At 35.0% G+C, this 23,162-nt stretch overlaps 1 protein-coding gene across 7 annotated transcripts in view; it reads left to right on the forward strand.

Moving 5' to 3' along the window:
• The window catches only part of RABGAP1L (RAB GTPase activating protein 1 like), a 735,225-nt gene that overhangs the window by 464,917 nt on the left and 247,146 nt on the right, over positions 1-23,162 (forward strand). For 6 of the 7 annotated variants that reach the window (XM_077901744.1, XM_077901747.1, XM_077901750.1 and 3 more), the window contains 2 exons: positions 5,236-5,361; positions 7,435-7,578. The exons of the other annotated variant lie outside the window; for it this stretch is intronic. In XM_077901744.1, coding sequence (XP_077757870.1) covers positions 5,236-5,361; positions 7,435-7,578 — 270 coding nt within the window. The remainder of the gene's footprint in view (positions 1-5,235; positions 5,362-7,434; positions 7,579-23,162) is intronic. 7 annotated transcript variants of the gene reach the window in all.

Here is a 23,162-nt window from a genome sequence, read left to right on the forward strand (position 1 = left end):
CTCATTGCAAAAAAAATGAACTGTGTATGGTGACAAATGTTAACTAGACTTATGATTATTTCACATTATATACAAATATTGAACTATTATGTTGTATACCTGAAACCAATATAATATTATGTGTCAATTACATCTCCACTAAGAAAAAGAAAAAGAGGGATCCCTGGGTGGCTCCGCGGTTTGGTGCCTGCCTTTGGCCCAGGGCACAATCCTGGAATCCTGGGATCAAGTCCCATGTCGGGCTCCCGGCATGGAGCCTGCTTCTCCCTCCTGCTGTGTCTCTGCCTCTCTCTCTCTATGTCTATCATAAATAAATAAATAAATAAATAAATAAATAAATAAATAAATAAATAGAAAGAAAAGAAAAGAAAAGAAAAGAAAAGAAAAGAAAAGAAAAGAGAAAGCTTTTTCTCGAAGAACCAGGAACAATACAAGGTTGCCTACTCTCACCACTCCCATTCAACATAGTACTAGAAATCCTAGCCAGAGCAGACAGCCAAGATAAAGAAATCATAAATATCTAAATCAGAAAGGAAAAAAAATGAAAGTGTCTCTTTTGCAAATGACGTGATCTTATATATAGAAAACCCTAAAGACTACCAAAAAACTATTAGAACTAACAAACAAATTTAGTAAGATTGCAGGATATGGAATCAACACACAAACTTCACTTCTGTTTCTATATGCTTAACAATGAACTATCTGAAAAAGAAATAAAACTATCCCATTTACAATAGTATTAAGGAATTAAATATTTAGCAATAAATTTAATTAAGGAGGTGAATTATTTATACACTGAGAACTACAAAACACTGATGAAAGAAATTGAAGACGACTCAAATAGAAAGCTATCTCATGCTCATGGATCAGATGAATTGGTAATGTCAAAATGTTTATACTAACCAAAGTCTATCTACAGATTCAGTGTAATCCCAAGGGCAATTTTTCAGAATTAGAAAAAACAATCTAAAATTTGCATGGAATCACAGAAGACCCCGAATAGCCAAAACAATCCTGAGAAAGAAGAGCAAAGCTGGTGGTATCACACTTTCTGATTTCAAACTCTATTACAAAACTATAGTAATTGAAACAGTATGTTACTGCCATAAAAATTGATATGCAGACCAGTGGAACAGAACTGAGAGCCTAGAAATAAATCTATGCATATATATTCAACTAATATTTGACAAGGAAGCTAATAGTATTTAATAGAGAAAGATAGTTTAATAAATGGTGTTAGGAAAACTGAACAGCCATATGCAAAAGAATAAAAGTGTACCCCTATCTTACATCTCTCATAAAAATTAGAATGGATTAAATATTTGAGCGTAAGACCTGAAACCATAAACCTCCTAGAAGTAAACATAGATTAAAAAAAAAAAAAAACTTTTTGACATTGGTCTTGGCAATGATTTTTTGATTATGACATCAAAAGCAAAGATAAACAAGTGGGACTACATCAACTGAAAAACTTCTGCATAGCAGAAGAAACATCAACAAAATGAAAGGGCAGTCTACACAATGGCAAAAAATATTTCCAAACCACATATCTGAGAAGGGCTAATATTCAAAACATATGAAGAGCTCCTATAACTCAAGAGGAAAAAGAAAAAAACCCAAATTACCCAGTAAGAAGATGTGCAGATGACTTGAGTAGACATTTCTCCAAAGAAGATATTCAAAATCTAACAGGCATATGAGAAGTTGCTCAGAATCACCAATCATCATGCAAAACAAAAACACAATGAGATATTGCCTCAAACCAGTTAGAGTAGCTATTATGAAAAAGATAAGAGGTAACAAGTATTGGCAGGATGTGGAGAAAAGGGAACCTTTGTGCACTGTTGGTGGTGGGAATGTAAATTGGTGCAGTTACTGTGCAAAACAGTATGGAGGTTCTTTGAAAAATTAAAAATAGACTACCATGTGATCCAGCAGTTCCACTTCTGAGTATATATCCAAAGAGAATGAAATTACCATCTCAAAATGATATTAGCACCCCCATGTTCATAGCAGCATTATTTACAGTAGACAAGACATGGAAACAACCTAAGTGTCCATCAGCAAGTGAATAGGTACATATAATGTATATACATATAATGGAATATTATTTAGTCATAAAAAAGGAAATCTTGCCATTTATGACAGCGTGATTGGACCTCAAAGGCCTTATGCTAGGTAAAATAAATAAAAGAAAGACAATTACTGTATATTAGTTATAGGTGGAATATAAACAAACTGAAGTCATAAAAGAGAATAGTCTGTAAGTTGCCACAGGGGGTGGGGGAAATGGGTGAGTGGGGGTGAGTGAGGTGAAATAGTTCAAACTTTAAGATATAAAATCAGTAAGTTTTGGATATATAACAGTTTCGTGACTATAGTTGACAATACTGTATTGTATATTTGAAAGTTGCCAAGAGAGATCTAAAAAGTGTTTACTACCCACACACAAAAATTGTAACTGTGTGAGGTGATGGATCTGCTAACTAATCTATTGTGGTCATCATTTTGAGATTACATTGCCTAAAGCTAGACATGAAGGATAATAGCTCTAAGACTCCTAACTCTCTTAACTATAAATTTTTTAAAAATGAAGATTATAGACTGGGATTGTCCATTTTATTTGGGGTGATCAAGTTCAAACTTACAAAGGCTTTTGTTTTTGGAGAACATGTATTAGATATTTTGTTTGTGAGAGAGAAACCGATGGAGAGAGAGGAGAAGGGAGCAGAGAAAGATGGAGATAGAGAGATGGAGGGAGGGAGAATTTAAGCTCCATACCCAAAAGCAAAGCAGAGATTTATGTTCATTTATCATTTTCCTGACTAATTTGCCCTGGTCATATCCAGCCATTCTTCTACTTGTGCTCTAACTGTGGTGATATCTAACTCCTCATCTACACATCCTACCTCTCATATCCCAGGATTTCTGTGTCAATGTCAAAGTCAAGGAGAGGTGCCTATTTACTAGTCCTTTGGGAAGATGCGATAGCATTACTTTTATATCCACAGGGCCTAGCACAGTGCATGCATCTCTCATGTTCATGTATGAATACTAAAAGGCATTTAAAACCTTTTATTTGCTTTAATGGTCTTACCCATGCAAGGCAATAAAGGTTTATCCCCTTTATAGGTTACCAAATGATAAAATATTCAACTAAACATCATTCACTTAGAAAAAAATAAGCGAATTGGTTCTCTAGTCCTGGCTATGGTTATTTTACAAGAGCGCTTTTGTATGACCATTTTAATAGAGATCTGAGAGGAAGTAGGAGAGGCTTAGATCATGGTGGTGAGAGTAGTATACCATGCATATGCAAATTAGTGTCACTTGAAGCTTCAATGACAGAACTGTTGGGGGAGGAAGAATACAGAGCACTTGTATTCTAAGTATAAGCTGAAAAATACTTGTTGAATTGAACACCTGGGGTCAAAGCCCCAAATACCTCATAGGTAAAAAAGAAATAAACAAATGTTTAGAGAATCAAAATGACAACTGGGCAGCCCTGGTGGCTCAGCAGATTAGCACACCACCTTCAGCCCAGGGCCTGATCCTGGAGAACCAGGATGGAGTCCCACGTCAGGCTCCCTGCATGGAGCCTGCTTCTCCCTCTGCCTGTGTCTGCCTCTCTCTCTCTGTATGTCTCTCATGAATAAATAAAATCTTTTTTTAAAAAAACAACTAAGTATACTTACTTTAGGAGGTTTTATTTAATTAATCTGTATTTCATGGTTTATTAGAAGAATTAGAAGTGGCCAATTTGTGTAGGAAATTTAAAAAACAGTTACATTTCTAAGTGAGTAAATAGAACTCTACTTGATTCAATTATTTGGGTGGGAATTTAGTCTAAGAAAGGAGTCTAATACCATAATCATCCAAGGTCAGACTTTCAAAGAAGTGATATTGAAAGTAAATGTTTACTGGGGTCCCTGGTTGGTGCAGTCAGTTAAGCATCTGCCTTCAGCTCAGGTCCTGTCTTGAGGTCCTGATCTCAGGGTCCTAATCCCAGGGTCCTGGGATCAAGCCCTGAGTCGGGCTCCCTGCTAAGCGGGGAGGGAGCCTGCTTCTCCCTGCTGCCTGTGCTCATTCTCTCTCTTGCTCTCTATCTCAAATAAATAAATAAATAAATAAATAAATAAATAAATAAAATCTTTATTTAAAAAAAAGTGAATGTTTACATAATAGTTACATCTTAGGACACTGAGTTAAAGATAAAATCTTTTTCTATTTGCTTGATGTAATTTCTAGAATATTGGATATGTATCTTTCTAAATCCCTTCAGTTTATTGATACCACAATTTAGAGATTTGTTCCTTGGATTTTAGATTTCATTCTCTGTTCAGATAAAAATGCCTCTGGGAGGGGTATATTAGATTTTGCCGTTTAACTCTTAATGATAAAAGTTCATAAAATTCTTTCCTAAAACCTTTGTGTAGAAAGAAAACAACAACATCAAGAAGACCATGGGAAGACAGTACCTTATTATCAAAATGAAAAATACATTTATCCTTTGACCCAGAAATCCCTCTTTGGGTAATATTATTGAGGGCGGGGGAAGCAAGATGCATCATAATGTATATAGAATATTATGTGGGAAAGGGAAAAAATAAAAAGAAAGTGATTCTTTTATTTGCATAAAAAAACACTAGCAGGATACTGAGAAATTATTGAGCGTAGTTACAGGATTATGCCAAAGAGGTGGGGATCAGGTTCGGGAATTATTATACAGAGGTAAGACTTTTACCTTTACATACTTTTGCATTGTATTGATTTTTTAAATCATGTGACTGTATTACCTGTTTTTAAGATGGCTTAATGAGGGCAGCCCCTGTGGCGCAGCGGTTTAGCGCTGCCTGCAGCCCAGGGCATGATCCTGGAGACCCTGGATCAAGTCCCACGTCAGGCTCTCTGCATGGAGCCTGCTTCTCCCTCTGCCTGTGTCTCTGCCTCTCTCTCTCTCTCTGCATCTCTATGAATAAATAAAGAAAATCTTAAAAAAAAAAAGATGGCTTAATGAATGAATTAACAGGATGATCAAAATTCACAAAAGGGTGAAGTTCATGTCCAGTAAGGAAGCTGGAAGGTTTCAACACAAATTTTACCAATATTGCTGCAGAGGGCTGGCTCTGAGGAAATTAGCTATTAATGCAGAGGACTAATAACAGGAAGGAACTTTTCTGACATTCTGGCCAAATGCCATTCAGTCATGTTTTATATAAATCTATTTTCCTGTAGATGCCAGAGGAACAAGCATTCTGTGTTTTGGTGAAAATCATGTATGACTATGGTTTACGAGATCTCTACAAAAACAACTTTGAAGATCTTCATTGCAAGTTCTATCAGTTGGAAAAACTAATACAGGTAAATAAAATTTAGGCTTTTGCCACTCAAGGATTGAATTACAGAAAAAGTAATAAAATTGATGAACAATAATAATTCATGAAAGTTTAATGGAATTCTACAGAAAATGTAAATACAGTTGGTTTCTGACCAGTACCTGCATTGGTGTTAATATTTATTTAACCATTTGATTATTTTTAAAATAGCTTCCATTGTAAATATTCAATTTTAATATACTTTGAAGTGTGAATATAGTGAATTAAGTATATGAAGAGATTTCTGGGTATTGTTTGCAAAGAAATGAAGATATTTACAGAATAAAAATTGAAATACTTAAGAACTTTCCCTTCCGTAATTATCACTAGTGCCAAAATTAGGGCCACATGTAGAGAACTCTTGAAAGAAATAGAAAAAGAATTGAAAAAGAATAACACTTAAACACTTTAATGTGAGGACATATTTAAATTTTTTTCTCATGTAATTTCTTGATTTCAAACAATGTTATTGTTTTATAATATGTAAATTTATATGTATGAGGAACATATCATTTTATATATGTCAAATATTACATAATAAGAAAGTTTGTGAGCAAGGGCAAAATTTTTGACTAGTGCTGATAAAAGGAATTACTGAGTAGCTTTGAAATGCCACCTGAAGTTGGAAATCTTAAATTTACAATGGGTCTATATAACATGTTTATATGGCTTTCTCTGTAGGAGGTTTGAGAACCCAAGAGAAGTGTGAAGTAAATACATGAGTGGATAGATTCCACATTGGGGAAAGGTAAAGTGGTTAAGGAGGAAGGTTAGTGGGTCATGACAGTAGAGACAATGGTAAGAGCTTGTTGGCCTGATCTATCAGAGCTCTATAGGTGTCTGAAGAGGAAGTGGAGTCAATGGGAGACTAAAAGACTAGAACAGAGAAGACAGATTAGCAGTGAGTTTAAACTCTACTGGGAGAACAGAATGTTGGAGGGTAGAAAACCTAAAAGAAGAAATAGGGGAAAGATGTTAAATGAACTATAAACCCAATGACATATGGGCATCAAGGAGAAAAAAGACTATGTAGAAGAATCTGGTAACTATGGATATTGAAAGCAGTGGGCTCTTTTTTAGAGGTCTAAGTAAATATTTGAGATTATTCACTTTTTTACCTTTTATTTACAAAAGTTTACATTTTTTTGAAGGTCAGTATTCTTAAGAGCTTTGAGAGTCAAATAAATGTACCTGATAAATGAATAGCAAGTTCATGGTATTATGAAAAAATCCAAACACATTCTTCTATTAGCAATCTTTGACTGGATGACCTTTGGACACCCTATTTAAAGTACCTGATGGGTAACTTTGGGTGCTTTTCAAAAACATTTTGTACAAGAAGTAGGGTTTTTCTTTTTGTTTTTATGATGTTTATGAAAACAAAACTAACGTGGGCTTTTAGATGTCTTTGCTTTTCAGTTATAGGAATAGCTTTGCTAATACCCTGCCCTTTACCTTTCATGCTTTTGAAAAGCATTTACCTGTGTAAATTGGGAAACAAAGGATAAGGGTAGCATAATAGGAGACATCCAATTTCCTGCATTATATACTTGCATGATTTCTATAGTTTGTCATTTTTAATGTCAAAAATAGATTGTTTTAAAGTCTGGTGATGTTTTGGGCTTTTCTCAATACCTCCAAAATATACTGAAGTGATATCATAGATCCCAGATGGTGTTGGTATTAAGTGGTCTCCAAAGAGAGGATATATTTCTTTCCTAGGTAGTAAGGTGTAACCCATTAGATCAGGTGCTAGATTTGACTCTGGAGGGATGACATTCATTAGACTACAGAGTGTTCTGTCAGAGTAAGCATTTCCCAAGAAACAAGAACAATCAAGTGAGCAAGAGCAATATGATCTTTATTTGTTTATAACAAGTCTGCCTTTATTTTCCTTGATTATCCTACTCCCAATGCTCATCTCCTATCCCCACTTCTGTGTAGTTACATAAAATTCAATGAATGGTGCAAAAAATCAAGAGTACTCATAGAAAGCTTGTCATAAGTTGCAGTTGTAAGAGGAAATAAAGTTTCCCAATTTTCCACTTTAACTTTTTAGGAGCAGTTACCGGACCTGCACCACCATTTTTGTGTTCTGAACCTGGAAGTTCATATGTATGCCTCCCAGTGGTTCCTCACTCTTTTTACAGCCAAATTCCCACTCTGCATGGTCTTCCACATCATCGACTTACTGCTTTGTGAGGTAGAGTGACTGCATCTCTCATACCTAAGCCAAAATAGAGAGTAGTTTCTATTTAAAGTGGTTATAATTTTCTTTCTTCATTTTATTTTTCCCTATACTTAACAGCCATAAATACTGACCAGAAAGTTCTATTTGAATTTTTAGTAAAGATTATTTTAACTATAATTTTATTATTTGTGAGAAATGAAAATGTTAAAGCATATATAATTCCTACACAGTAAGATGTAGTAGTTAAATTTGTGTAATTAAAATTCATAATAAGCCTTTATCTGCGTAATAATGTACTACTAATATAAAGGATAAAGGACCTTTAAAGTTATATAAATGAATTCAAAATCAGATGTTTTTAATAGTAATGCAATTACACCCCAAGAGTGAATAGAAATGAAAATTGCATAGTAATTTATATTTTATTTTATTTTAAACTCCAGTTTAGTTAACATACAGTGTTATATTAGTTTCAGGTGTGCAATATAGTTATTCAGTAACTCCATACATCACCTACCACTTCTCACAACAAGTGCACTCCTTAATCCTATCCCTATTTTACCCATCTCTCCACCCATCCCCTCTGGTAACCACTAAGTTTGTTTTCTAATTATATAGTAATTTAATCCTTAATTCATATTTCCATTGCACATGATGTTTGGGACTCCTACCAGATAATAGTAAAGTTATGCACTAAAGCTTCTATACCATATATTTCCATAGAATATTTCAAAAATTAGTTTGCAAATTTCTTAGGTATCTGATTTGTTTCATTTATTACTTTTAGTTCCTTATATGGCTACATTCATTCATTTTACTCTTTTAAAGAAATAAGCCACATTATGCATGCATATATTATATGCTGCCAATCAAAATGTTCAACAGTCTTAGCAGTGATACGAAAGTTTTTGGATGAGAATTTTTTTATTTGAAATATAAATGTATGTAAATTATAGCTGTCTTACATTAGAAAGCTGGAGTAGTAAAAAATATAAACCTAATATAATCTAAACAGTTTTGTATTACTACATTTCTTTTCATACAAAGTTTCCTTTATTAAAAGTCTAACCATTTCAATTATATTAATCAAATTTAATCAAATATTTATAAAAAAAGATTTTAAAAGATAAAATGCATAAGCTGTACAAAGCATAACTGTTATTTTTCAGTCTACCACAGCAGTAACCATTTCATATGCAACCATAGTTGGATTTTGTTCTTCAGAGGTTCTAGTTGGAAGTTGCACAGTACTTGAAAGTTGCAGAGCATTTTGTAAAGGTGTAAGATTTTAAAACATTTGTAACATGTTTTTTAAAAAGATTTATTTATTTTATTTGAGAGAGAGTATGGGTAGAGGTAGGGCCAGAGGGTGCATTGGAGTACTTTGCTATGAGCTGTTGGTAGGATATCCACCCTTTGAGAGCCCTTCCCATAATGAGACCTACAGACGCATCCTCAAGGTAGACCTACGATTTCCCCCATCATTACCTTTGGGGGCCCAGGACTTAGTCTCCAAGCTTCTCAGATACCAGCCTTTGGAAAGGCTACCCTTGGCCCAGATCATGGAGCACCCCTGGGTCAGGGCCCACTAGAGGAGGGTGTTGCCTCCATCTGTTCAAATGGCTTCTTGAGGCCTGTCTGCACCTGTTTCATTGTGTTTGTTCAGAGCTTTGCTGGCTCTCTTATCTTTTGTTTCTTCTAAGATGCTAATTAATAAAAGCTGAATCATTTTGTAAAAAAAAAAAAATCTCAAGCAGACTCCCTGCTGAGGGAGAGCCGGAGGCAGGGCTTGATCTCACCACCCTGAGATCATGACCTGAGTCAAAATCAAGAGTTGGGAGCTTAACCTATGAGCCACCCATGTGCCCTCATTTGTGACATACTTTGATAAAGAAAAGTTGAGCGATTTGCTGAGGGTCACAGAATGAGTTTCCCAATTCTGAATATAGAACAGCTGGCAAACCTGATTGATAACACAGTGATTCACCTATTTGTTTTACTTACAAATTAGTTTCTAAAATGGATATCTAAATTTAACCTAAATGAAGAATACAGATTTAGGAGCTAAAACTATTCATTTCAAAATGGAGTTTACCACATTATACACAAATTTAGACATTTGTACTAAAAATTCTACTTTGCCTGGTTATCCAAACTGATATGATGAACAGTTCTGACTCCTCAAATTTAGTGCAGTACTCTCTGAAAGTAAAAACCAGATTTATATCTTTGACTTCTGTGATCTTAAAGTAATACTAAAATTTCTTTTTGATAAATAAATATTCATAGGTCCTATTCACTGAATACTGTACTGAATTTGGTATTTTATGGTATTTATTTAAAAAATAGGAAAGTAAGGGTATGACATTTTAACAATTTTATATATAGTAGGAGCTTGCAGAAGTTAATACCATTGCTTCATATTTTTTGCTGAAAGAGATTATCCTCTTTCATACTAGATTAGTTTTATAATGTTTATTATAGAAAAGAGAATGAAATTAATATGCTTACACCAGTTGAATTGAATTTCTCGGTGTCTTTTGGCAGAATAGTAACACTATCCTCTAGTTCACTGGAGTAATGACTTTCTAAAATCATCTTTATCTGAATGATTCCATACCTGACACTGGAGCATTGTCAGTGGGTCTTCTGGAACCCAGATTCACAATTTTTCAGGAAATTTTATTTTAAAGATACTTGAATTTCTAATACATGCTAATAAAATTAGCAACATTTATGGTAGGGAAAAGAAAATTTATAAGTGTTATCGCTTACCAGCTGTGATTTATAATTACAATGTTCGAAAGATCTTAATGTTTATTAAAATTAATAAGAGCATCATAGATACTACTTTCCCTTCCCTTAAATCTGTACTCTGTAGCTGTTTAAGGTAGTTGCATAGCTTCCCAAAACATGGAGTAAGTTGTAATCACAAAATCATGGTAACCCGGGAAATAAATAATAACATCCCTTAACAGTTAAAAATAAACTTTATTGGGAACAGTATCAGGATATTCATTCTTTCCACTAACTCATCTTTGTCAGAGGATTATTTTGCAAAGGAAATTTTTAGATAAACTTTTATTTCCTGCCTGTCTGTGTTCTTTCTTTGCCCCTTTCCTTCTTGTAGTTAATAAAATATTTATATCAAAGCTCTTCTCTCATATGTGGTAAAATATTCTAAAAGAAGAAATGATAACATAGTCTTAAATAGAAACATCTATAGGTATCTGTTTTTGTCATATTCTCTTTTTTAGAAAATGATTCAAATATTCATGGTTATGAATTAATATTTAGTTACAAATGGAATGCTAAGAAATTCTCAGATGGAAAAGTTGATTTTTCAAAATTGATCATTTTGACCAAAAACCTCAAAAACTAAACAACAAAAAAATCAGTCTTTTGCTCAGAGATCAGTCCTATTGCAAAGTGAGAAAGACGTTGAGCTGGAGACTTGTAGAAAGCATATCATCCTCTCATGCTTTTCTAAGCTTATATGCTTTTAAGGATTTTTTCATTCATTCTAAGGTAAAAAATGTTGAAGTTAATTTAGTAGCAGAAAATTTGGGAAGAACTTCAGTACACTTTGGCAATATAGTCTGAATCAAAAACTCCTGGTTAACAATTTTATTTAGAATGTTTGTATAAGCCTGAATATATGGTAACTCAGATTAATTCCCTTATTTAGTGAGGACAATGACAATAGGATTCTTTTTATAGAAAGAGAGAGAAAGTGGCATCTGAGTGCATGGTGGGAGAGGGGCAGAGGAAGAGAGAGAGAGAGAGAATCTTAAGCAGGCTCTCTGCAGCTTGAGGTGGAGTCCAGTCTCATCACCCTGAGATCATGACCTGAGCCAAAATCAAGTCAGAGACTTAACCAACTGAGCCACCCAGGCACCCCAACAACAGGATTTTAAACTAGAGTTTGGAAAAAAAAAAAACATTTTATTATACTGAGATAGATGGAACTTTTGAAAAATGATCATCTAGCCAATAATTGAAATTAAATTTATATAAAAGAACCAAAATCTTCTGTTTTTTTTTTTAATTTTTTTTTTTATTATTTATGATAGTCACAGAGAGAGAGAGAGAGAGAGAGAGAGAGGCAGAGAGATAGGCAGAGGGAGAAGCAGGCTCCATGCACCGGGAGCCTGACGTGGGATTCGATCCCGGGTCTCCAGGATCTCACCCTGGGCCAAAGGCAGGCGCTAAACCGCTGCGCCACCCAGGGATCCCTCTTCTGTGTTTTATTATCTGTCTGTATGTGGAGAGATAAGAAAAAGGATAGAAGTATTAACAATTATAAATATTGTGCTCTTAACCCACTAAGAATAGAACATTGCCTTTTTAAAAGAACTTTTTGTTAAAGTGTAACAGATTAAAAGAAAATTTGCAAAAATTAGTGCAAAACATTGATGAATTTTCATAAAGTGAACATAATTTATGTAACAAGCAGCCAGATTAAAAAAAAAAAAAAAAAAGGAAAACACTGCCTGCATTTCAGAAGCCCTCCTCCCCTTCACTGCCCCTGCGGTCCCTACCTCTCTGAGGAGTAATCACTGTCCTGACTTCTAGCACTGTAGCTTAGTTTTTATTGCTTTCAAACTTTATTTAAAGAGTAATACAATATGAACTCTTTTCATCCAGGTTTTTCATTTATCATTATGTTTGTGAGACTCATCCATGTAATAGTTGCATCTAGACATGGTTCATTTGTTCCATTGTATGGATTATATTACCATGTATCCATTCTTCCATTGTACTGTTGATGGGCATTTGGGTTGTTTCCAGATTAGAATTATTATAAATAATGTTGCTATGAACATCTTGAACTTGCCTTTTGGTAAGCATTCAAATGTACTTCTGTGGGTACACATCTGGGAGTGGAATTGCTGGATTAGGGCATGTATATACTAGGGTGTAGCAGATGCCACCAAACAGCTTTTCAAAGTATTTTGAGCATTGTCTTTTGAGTTATTTTCATTCAGTGAAAGTCTTCTTTGTGATTAGAGGCGAGTTTTTGTTTTGTTTTGTTTTTCAGGTGGCAGGTCCTAGATCAGATTAGAGTTGATGAATATGGAACAAAATAAAATTTATCTGGTTAAAAATTCATCCACTTGATTTCTGCAGTTGCATACAGATGAGAATTAAGAGCTGGATCTAAGAGCTGAATCACTCTTGTACTTCTACAGTTAACCTGATAGGAAAAATCCAGCAGTGTATTCAGTTATAGAAGAAGCAACATAGAGACGGTTTAACATTGGAGTTAAGATATTTTTTTTTATTTAACCCTTTCTGCATCACATTATGTTACTTTACCTGTATATATCTGTTTATTTCTCCAAAAAATGATGCTAACAAAACCAGTGTCCCAGATTTATTTTAAGGATTGAATGAGAATATGAAGTGCCAAGCACTGTGCCTGCTACATAGTAAATATATAATTAAGAATGTAACCCTCCATTCTGTTCTATCCACCTATATAGCTCTTTCATTGCTTCTCAATTTCTTCAGTTAACTAGATGACACTAGAAATTCTTAAGAGAGTAGGTCAGCTTAGCTGTTGGTTCTTTCTTACCTTTCTAACCACCTTTGTTTCCCTCTAGTTGAGATGCTTTTTTGCTAAAACCAACAGTATAGCCATTGACCTTAATGGAAGTTTAATTGATTTCATTTTGACTAGTGATTCAAGTAGTCCTCCTAAAGTATTTCTATTCTTCCACTTTCTTTCAGAAGACATAAGAAAAACAGTATTTCTTTTATTCTTGACAAGATAACTGACAGATAATGTTTGAAGTTGGCTCTTCCCAGATAGTTCCGTTTTTAGAGTATCAAATTATATTCAGCTTTATATAGTAACTTGGTATTTTATGGAATGTAAGGAAATCATTGACCCTTCAAATTAGAGTATATTTCCTGTCTCCTTTCTTCTTAGGGTGATGAAAAAGATGACAGTATAGTACTACATTATCTAATTAAATATCACTATGCATATGCCCTCTTTCAAAACAGTTTTCTGAGGCTGTTATCTGAAGAGTAGATTCATTATATAATATTCTTATTCTTTGCCCCCATTTTCTCCCTCAAATGGTAATACCTGAAATTTTTTAGAGATCTAATTGAGACATAACATTGTATAAGTTTGAGGTATACAGTGTGTTGATTCAGTACATTTATATATTGCAATGTGATTACTATATAAGCATTAGCTAACATCTTTATCAAGTAATCTATTGAATGTAGAATAAATTAGAATGAGCATAGGTGACATAAACATAAATATTGTAAAAATGTTGAGTAGCAATTGGTTACAAGACTAGGAAAAAAAAGGCTTTGACCAACCAGTAAATACTGTAAAGGTTATTTTAAAGTGTTTTTTTTAAGATTTTACTTATTTATTCATGATAGTCATAGAGAGAGAGAGAGAGAGAGAGGCAGAGACACAGGCAGAGGGAGAAGCAGGCTCCATGCAGGGAGCCCGACATGGGATTCGATCCCGGGTCTCCAGAATCGCGCCCTGGGCCAAAGGCAGGCGCTAAACCACTGCGCCACCCAGGGATCCCTTATTTTAAAGTTTAATTTGTCAATAGAAATTTTCAGGACTAGAAAAAAAAAAACTCTCTAAAATCTTTTTTCTGGATTCTAACTTCTTTCTCACCTACAGGGTTTTTATGGTTCTCACATCAGTTGTCTTACAGCCCTTTCTTGTGTTTGCATTAATTTTGACACTACAGGAAGAAGTAGAAACCTCAAGTTTAAATGGCAGAACCATTGTCTGTGCTTACTATGACTTTAAAGGAATATTTCACTCATTCATTCATTTATTCAACAACCATTTATTGAATACTTCTCCTAAACCACTCAGGTTTGGGAATACAACAGTAAAGAAAAGCAGACAAAACTCTTACCTTCATTAAATTTTTATCCTTGTGGAAGATATAGACAATAAATAATTAAATAGAGTATATAACCTATCAGAGGTGTTAAGTGCTATGGAAAAAGATGAAGAAAGAGAAATGTAACAGGTCTTAGTAGGGACTTTTAACCATTGTAGAGAATTTAGGTTTTACTGGGCTGAGATGGGAAACAGCTGGACAGTTTTAAGTATAGGAGAGGCATACTCTGTTATATATTGTAATAATCTGGGTTGCTTGGACCAAGTTCATGATAGTGGACATGGTAAGAAGTGGTTGATTTCTAGACAGATTTTTAAAGTAGAGAGGACAGGATGTGCTGATGGATCACTGGGGGTTTTATTGATTATATAGTTTCACTATATAAGTGGTGAGAGGGAAGGATGGCTGATTGTGCAGCTTCTCTGCTTTAGGGAACATCTTGGGGACCACTGATGTTGAGGAGTGACTGGGGCATGTTATTGTTGCATGCTTTATTCTGGAAATGCTTGAATTACAATTTCTCTACAGTGTTTTTCTAGAAGCAGATTCTGGTACCTTTGAGAACATTTAAGGTCAATCTTTAAGAAATATACAGGGTGGCATAATTATGAAAAATGATCAGTGGAAGAATAAGCATGTCAAACCTAATCTTTTATTTATTTTTTTTAATTTTTTTAAATTTTTATTTATTTATGATAGTAACACAGAGAGAGAGAGAGAGAGAGAGAGGCAGAGACACAGGCAGAGGGAGAAGCAGGCTCCATGCACCGGGAGCCTGACGTGGGATTCGATCCCGGGTCTCCAGGATCATGCCCTGGGCCAAAGGCAGGCGCCAAACTGCTGTGCCACCCAGGGATCCCCAAACCTAATCTTTTAAAATAAAGGTACATGTGTACTGTTAAAAGTAGGAATGGTATTTGTTTTAGCAGAATCAAACCCACATTACTTTGAAGACTCACAATGACTTCATAAATCTCAAACCTATTTAATAACTCACAGCATCTAATTATGTGTAAACAGTTCCCATAATGAGAACATATATCACTGACTTAAAAGTTATAGGGTAACAGGTTTTTTTTCCAAGTAAAAACCTTTCCATTTATCATGAATTGGAATAACTAAAGTTACTTTATAGTATTTTTTGTTGCAGAAAGCTCATAGTGGATTAAATTAAATAACTAAATATATTGTTATTTTTATGATTCAATATTTAAAACATTTTTAAAAGCATTAACACGTACAATAAACTCTTCTATATCTATCTCCCTGGTAAAAAATAATAAAAATATGAACGAGATTAGTTTGTATACTATTACTTCCCTCACCCCAGAAATACCTCCCTCCCTACCTTCCTCAAAGGAACCATTATACAGAATTCAATGTTTTATCATTGCCCTGCACATCTGTATTTTTTACTGCATATGTATGTATCTCTGAGTAATTTATAACTGAACATATTTGGAAAATATTATACTTACTGGCTTATGAAGTACACTTCTTGAAATAGGCCTAGAAAGTTGTTTTCTTTTTCCAAACCAGTATCACATACTATTTAGTTACTTCCTCACTGTTCTTTCCACTTGACCCTCTTCTATTCCATTATTCTCCGTAGCATCCAGAGAGATTCTCATAAAACACATATCAAGTCAAGTCATTCCTCTGCTGAAAATCGTTGAGTGTTTCCCAATAAATAAAACTCCTGTTGTTTCACTTGGCCTATAATCTTACCTTTCTTTCCTCTTCAGTGGTAACCTTGGATCAGTCTTTCTCTTACTATACTTCAACACTGGCCTCTTTTAGTTTCTGGAACACTTAAGATCTTTCCAGGTCAAAAACGTGTGCATATTCTTTCCCTTCTGCCTAGAATGTACCCTTCACTCTTTACCTGGCTGACTCCTTTAGGCCTAAGGTTAAATGTTACTTCTTTTAAGAAGCTTTTCCTGATCAGTAATTCTTAAGTAGTCTAAACTTTTGGCCTTCTGTAATAGCACCCTGTAGTTAGTGGTTATTTATTTCTTTACTGTGTATTACTTTTCAAAGGCCTATTTCTCCCACTAGATTATATATTTTTGAAAAGAGAAGCCATATCTCTTGTGTGGACTACTGTATATACATTATAGTCAACTTGTAGACATACAAGGAGTATCTGTTGAAGGAAAATAGAAATGCAGAATTAATGGACAAATTTATTTTTATCATCTTTACCTGAATGTTTCTGTGAAATCCTGTAGTCTGAAAAATGGCTTTGCTCTTGAGTTTTAATAATATATTTGGAAATTCCTTCTGTTTGAGTTAAGATATTTTAAGAAATAGAAACCTAGACATAATAGCTCAAGAACAGTGGGAGATTATTATAAATATACAGGGAATCCAGGAGAAGATGAATAAGTAGACCTCAGGAAGGACAGGTGCCACAGGAACTCCAGGCACTCATGTCTCTTATTCTTTATTACTCTCTATGAATTGAATGTTCTTCCTTCTTTCTCTACCAATTTCTTTGTTGCTTTGTTTTGCATTGGATCTTTGGTATCTTAGAAAGTTTTGCCATGATTGTTCAAGTCTAGTATCAACAGTTCTTGGCAAATGTCCCTTATATGTTTTAGGTAAAATTCTTGAGGGATATAACCTAACTGGTCCTGCTCATATTTTGAAATAAGGCTGCATAGTCCTAGATCTTAGGTATGTACTACCTTAGGCTAGTTGTCCAAGTCTTATCTAATATGTGCTGGAAAGAGGTAGCCTTGAGTGAGTCATATGACTTATAGCCCACTCAACAGGAGCTGTACATGGAGGCAGATTTTCTGAGAACAGTCATTGGTATATCTGGCACAACAAAACATTTCTAGTGTGCATATACCTCATGGACTAAAATTCTTAGTATCAACTGCTTTAAAATATGGAATTTGATAAACATAAAATTTATTAAATAAAATTCTCAAAATATCTAAAAAATATTCAGTCATAGATATTTATTTATTTTTTTCATAGATATTTATTTAATTAGAATCAGGAAAAAAAGATAAAAATAATTAGAATCAGGAGTCGCACAGTTTTAATATAGGGTAAAATCTTAAAAATTATGATCTTAAGGGTTGAATGAATGGCAGTGTTCCAAATCATTTTTATGGTATAGTTTTTTCAGGTAGAGTTTTGAGTAAAGGCAGCGTGTAATTTTGATCTGTATTATATTTTAATGATTATTTGCAAAGCTATATAAAGTATTTGAATGCTTCCCTTTGCCTGGAAATTGGATTGAGCAAGCATCTTCTTTTTTTTTTTTTTTTTAAAGATTTTATTTATTTATTCATGAGACACAGAGAAAGAGAGAGAGAGAGAGAGAGGCAGAGACACAGGCAGAGGGAGAAGCAGGCTCCATGCAGGGAGCCCGACGTGGGACTTGATCCCGGGACTCCAGGATCACGCCCTGGGCCGAAGGCAGGCACTAAACTGCTGAGCCACCCAGGGATCCCCTGTGAAACCATCTTCTAACGTAATTGTTTAAATAACTGCGTTGCGATCATTAGTAATAGTTGTCCAGTTTAGAAGTTATTTAGATTGTACAATACAGAACAAAGTCTATCACATGGAATTAGCAGGAATTGAGGCCTTGTTTTGGAGAGTAGTTGCCTCTCCAATTCTATTTTATTTATTTGTTTTTTTAAAGATTTATTTATTTATTCATGAGAGAGAGAGAGAGAGAGAGAGAGAGGCAGAGACACAGGCAGAGGGAGAAGCAGGCTCCATGCCGGAAGCCTGACATGGGACTTGATCCCAGGACTCCAGGATCATGCCCTGGGCCGAAGGCAGGCGCTAAACCGCTGAGCCACCCAGGGATCCCTTCACCATTCCAATTTTAATTAATACCTAATTTTTGCTGACAAACTCTCAGGCTTCACTTTTTTTTAAAAGATTGATTTTATTTATTTGTTTGTTTGTTTAAAGGGGAGAGTGGTGGAAGAGGAGCAGAAGAGAGGGATAAGCAGACTCTGCTGAGTATAGAGCCCAGTGTGGAGCTTGATCCCACAGCCCTGAGATCATGACCTGAGCTATAATCAAGAGTCAGATGCTTAACTGACTGAGCCACCCAGGTGCCTTCACAGACTTCATTTTTTTAAATCTCAAAGATTTGAGGACAAGATACTAGTCAGCTTTTCTGGAGAGTATTTCTGGGCCATTCACCGTGCTAAAACTTTATATAACGTGGTCCTGTTTTTTTTTTTTTTTTTACCTTCTTGAAACAGACTGCCATGCTTCACCTTCTTCATATAGTTGGTCAAATTAGAAATAATTTTTTTTTTGCTTTTGTTAAATTCACATGGGCAGAAAGTCATATTTATTTATTTATTTATTTATTTATTTATTTATTTATTTATTTGAGAGAGAGGGAGTGAGCATGAATGGAGATGGGGGGGGGGGGCCAGTGGGACAATCACACTGCTTGCTGAACGCAGAGCCCAGCACAGGGCTTGGTCCCAGGACCCTAATATCATGACCTGAGCCGAAATCAAGAGTTAGATGCCTAACCAACCGAGCCACCCAGACACCCAAAATATTGTTATTTTTGTCTGCCTCTCTAGCAAAGAGACCAATGGCCTTTGCCTCTTTTAAGAACCCCTCATTATCTACTCTCATTTAAAGATTAGAGTCTTATTGATTCTCAACATCACTTGGAGTCTCTAAGACTCTGTTTGACCTCATATCTCAGGTATTCTTTCTATAGTCTAGCAGAATTTCAACATGAAAAGCTTTTTTTGATGTTCATGGTATTTTTCTGTCTTCCCTTTTCAAGTACACTTTACCATCAGTGTCTTTGTTTGGCATTTTTAACTAAATAGTGATTTGACCTTTATCTTATTTACCCAGAACTTCTTAATTGTATCTAGACAGTATCCAACCATCAGTACTAGAATTGCTAACTGCGTTGGTTTAAAAGAAGCATAATAGGACTCTCTGGTCTTTTGCTTTTTGGATTGTCTTCCCAGGGTTTTCAGAAGCTCTTATTTTTTAGAGGTCCACTTGACATTTTGATTCTTGTCCATGTCCTAGTAATATAGCCCATTTTGCGGGCATTTTTTGCTGAGAAGTAATGCCAAAAAATTTCCATACTTGAACAATTTCCTGCATGTTCCACTGGCTCATTGACCTACTGGATTATAGTGTAGACTGTGTCACAGTCTGGTGGTTGTTTCTTTCTTAAGGCATTTAGTGACCATGGTCTAGTTGTTCTCCAACATCCCAAATGAAGTAGATATATCTATTTCTGACCCGTTCTCTTGTTCATATGAATTGACAGAGAAGGGTCTATTTTGTCCACAAGAGTCCTTAATACACAGAAAAACTAGTGCATTCTTAGTATTCAGAATCTCTGTCTCCTTATAAATCCATTTAAAGATCACTTATTAATATAGTATAGGACTCTTGTAAAAAGATGATAGATACCCAATAGTACTGATTAAACCTTCTATTTAAATGCTCTTTTTTATTAAATAGGGTCAAAATACATTTTATCTAAAAAGCTTTTAGCTTGAGAAGTAAACAGCTTAAAATAAGTGAATATGGGTTGAAACTAATGTGCTCAACATATTCAGATACTATGAGTCAATCCTAAAATACACAACATTATCAGGCTATGAAAAAACAGGTCACCTTTGGAAGACAGACATTACTTTGCATATTTCACCTATCTAGAAATATTCAGTTTTTGTCCCAGATCTTTTTTTTTTTTTTTTTTTAAGATTCCATCTATTTATTCATGAGAGACACAGAGAGAGACAGAGGCAGAGACACAGGCAGAGGGAGAAACAGGCTCCACCCAGGGAGCCTAATACGGGACTCCATCCCGGGGCCTCCAGGGTCACTCCCCAGGCTGAAGGTGGCACTAAACCACTGAGCCACCCAGGCTGCCCCAGATCTTATTTTTTTCAAAAATCAGTATAATTGCTTTCTGTTTATGTCTGATAGTACAGCACATAGAAATTTTACAAATATTACTTGTTTTATGAGAATCTCCTTAATTTCAGAAGAGCATGATAATACAGTGCAATACTGAAAGAAAAAAGAAGTCTTGCTGTTAGCTGATCAGTTATACCAGTGTATGTTGAAGGATCTAGAGAGTAGTTCTTTTCTGCAGGCTCAAGGCACCTGTTACAGAATTCATCTTGGGTAGGGATTCATGTGAGGTGGGGTTCCTCTGTGTACTTCTATCTATCCTCCGCGATAGATAGTAGGGTAACACTTGACTCTTTTTCAGCCACCCGCTTCCTGATGCCTCAGGGAACCTCCCTGTGAAGCTTCTCTTTAGTTATCTCTATAAGACTTTCCATCTTTTACCTCTGCTTTTACTCTTTTGCCCTCTCAGCTTTTCTCCTTTTTTTAGGTTTTTAGCCTGGGTTTCAGTTACTGAGTTTTACTTGATTTTACCCTGGAGAATGTTTCTGATCCAACCAGGCTGGGAAAGACTGAAAGAAAACAGCTGGTATTGGCCCTTGGGATCTACCATCTACAAGTTAATCAGACATTTCTCTCTACCAAGATGGTGACCTGTTGGCATAACTTTGTTCCTTTTTTTTTTTTAAGTTTTTTTTTAAGATTTTATTTATTTATTCATGATAGACATAGAAAGAGAAAGAAGGGTAGGGCAGAGACACGGGCAGAGGGAGAAGCAGGTTCCATGCCGGGAGCCTGACACAGGACTTGATCCAGGGACTCCAGGATCATGCCCTGGGCCAAAAGCAGGCGCTAAACCGCTGAGCCACCCAGGGATTCCCCATAACTTTGTTCTTAAAAATCTCTACCTCATTTTTCTTTTTAAGCTTGTATTATAAAAGGCTCTCTTCTATTATCCTAGGCTAGTATGTTTTCAGCCCCAAAAGGAAAAGGAAGGATGTGCTGTGCCCCAGGAAGAGGATGAGCGAGGAGAAAAAAAATGTCCTGGCTCATCTTATGGCCCAATTGGATTCTACCCAGCTTTTAACTGTTAATAATCCCATCCATTTTTAAGATCTTTGTCATCATATACTATTCTAGTGACAGCAAAACATTCTCTAGATGTATTAGGCTGAGTATGAGGATGGAGACCCAGGCAGAATCTCTGCTTCCTTCCTAGGGAAGGGAAGGAGATATGGTTATGCTGAAACTATAGCTCCAGCTTATATGGTAATTTTCAGTACCAGTGTTGCCTCAGGTAGAGGGCCAACTTTCCTTATAGTTCAGTAGGTTTTCTGAGGCTGTCTTTGTTTCAGCCTTTAAAATGACATTTTAAAATTGTGCCAGCCAACATTTTCTTAAAAATCTGTGTATTTTCCTTCAAGGAGTATGAGCCAATTTTTCATTCTCTTTAGTAAAGATAAATTTGGATTTTAACTGAAATTTATTTATTTTTAATTTTTATTTATTTATGATAGTCACACAGAGAGAGAGAGAGAGGCAGAGACACAGGCAGAGGAAGAAGCAGGCTCCATGCACCGGGAGCCTGACATGGGATTCGATCCCGGGTCTCCAGGATCGTGCCCTGGGCCAAAGGCAGGCGCTAAACCGCTGCGCCACCCAGGGATCCCTAACTGAAATTTATTAATAAGCCTGAATTACATTTAACCCACTGTATTAAGAGTCTTCAACTTTGAAATTTTTACTACTCTTGATAACAGTACTTTGAACCAAGTGGAGTTTCACCCTCCTTTACCTAATTTTTCAAGTTATAGAACTACTGTTAGCAAACATCTGTTAAATCTTCCTAAATTCAAGAAATGATCCTTGAATTTAATCTAGCATTTGGATAAGATCCTTGAAAGAATTGGGCATTGGTTACAACAAAATAAAACAAACTAGAACTTTTGCTGCTTTCCCTAATGGAACAATTTTAAGGATTTGTTTAGATCAGATATGGCCAATTCAGTTGCACAAAAATGAGGGAAATCAGCTGGATACAACATAACCTAGAGTAGTGGGAACTGTATGAATTAGAGAGTATGTGATTCATGTAAAGGAACTCAAATCAACATTTGTAAAAATAGAATGTGGCCAAACAGATTAAATTCAACTGAAGGATATAGTTTGTGATCTCTGATTTAGATAACAGGATGAAATTTTATTCTTTTCTGGGGGGAAATGTAGAAATGGTGGGTGAGTTTCTAAACTGTGATAAATAAATTAGTATATTTTTATTTTAGAAGCCTATATTGGAAAAAACATATTTATAGTGATTATAGAAATAAGACATTTGATGGAAGTGTAGTTGTACTTGATGGCATAAGCCAATATTTCTCAAAATATAGTTCATACACAGCTTTAATCAGAATAATTTGAGGAAGGGGACACAATTTCAAAACTTATTATAGGCATATCTCAGAGATATTATGGGTTCAGTTCCAGACCATTGCAATAAAGCAAATATTGCAACAAAGTGAATTAAATGAATTTTTTGGTCTCCCAGTGCATAGAAAAGTTATGTTTATACAATACTGTGGTCTCTTAAGTGTGCAGTAGCATAATATCTTTTTAAAAATTCATACCTTAATTAAAAATGCTTTTTTTTTTGCTAAAAATGGTAACCATTATATAAACTTTCAGCAAGTTCTAATCATTGATCACCAATCATCATAACAGAATATAATAATATATTAAAAGTTTGAAATACTATGAGAATTACCAAAATGTGACATAGAGACAAATTGAACAAATGCTATTGGAAAAATGAGACTT

This window comes from Canis aureus, chromosome 6 (assembly GCF_053574225.1).
Source record: "Canis aureus isolate CA01 chromosome 6, VMU_Caureus_v.1.0, whole genome shotgun sequence".
NCBI lineage: Eukaryota > Metazoa > Chordata > Mammalia > Carnivora > Canidae > Canis > Canis aureus.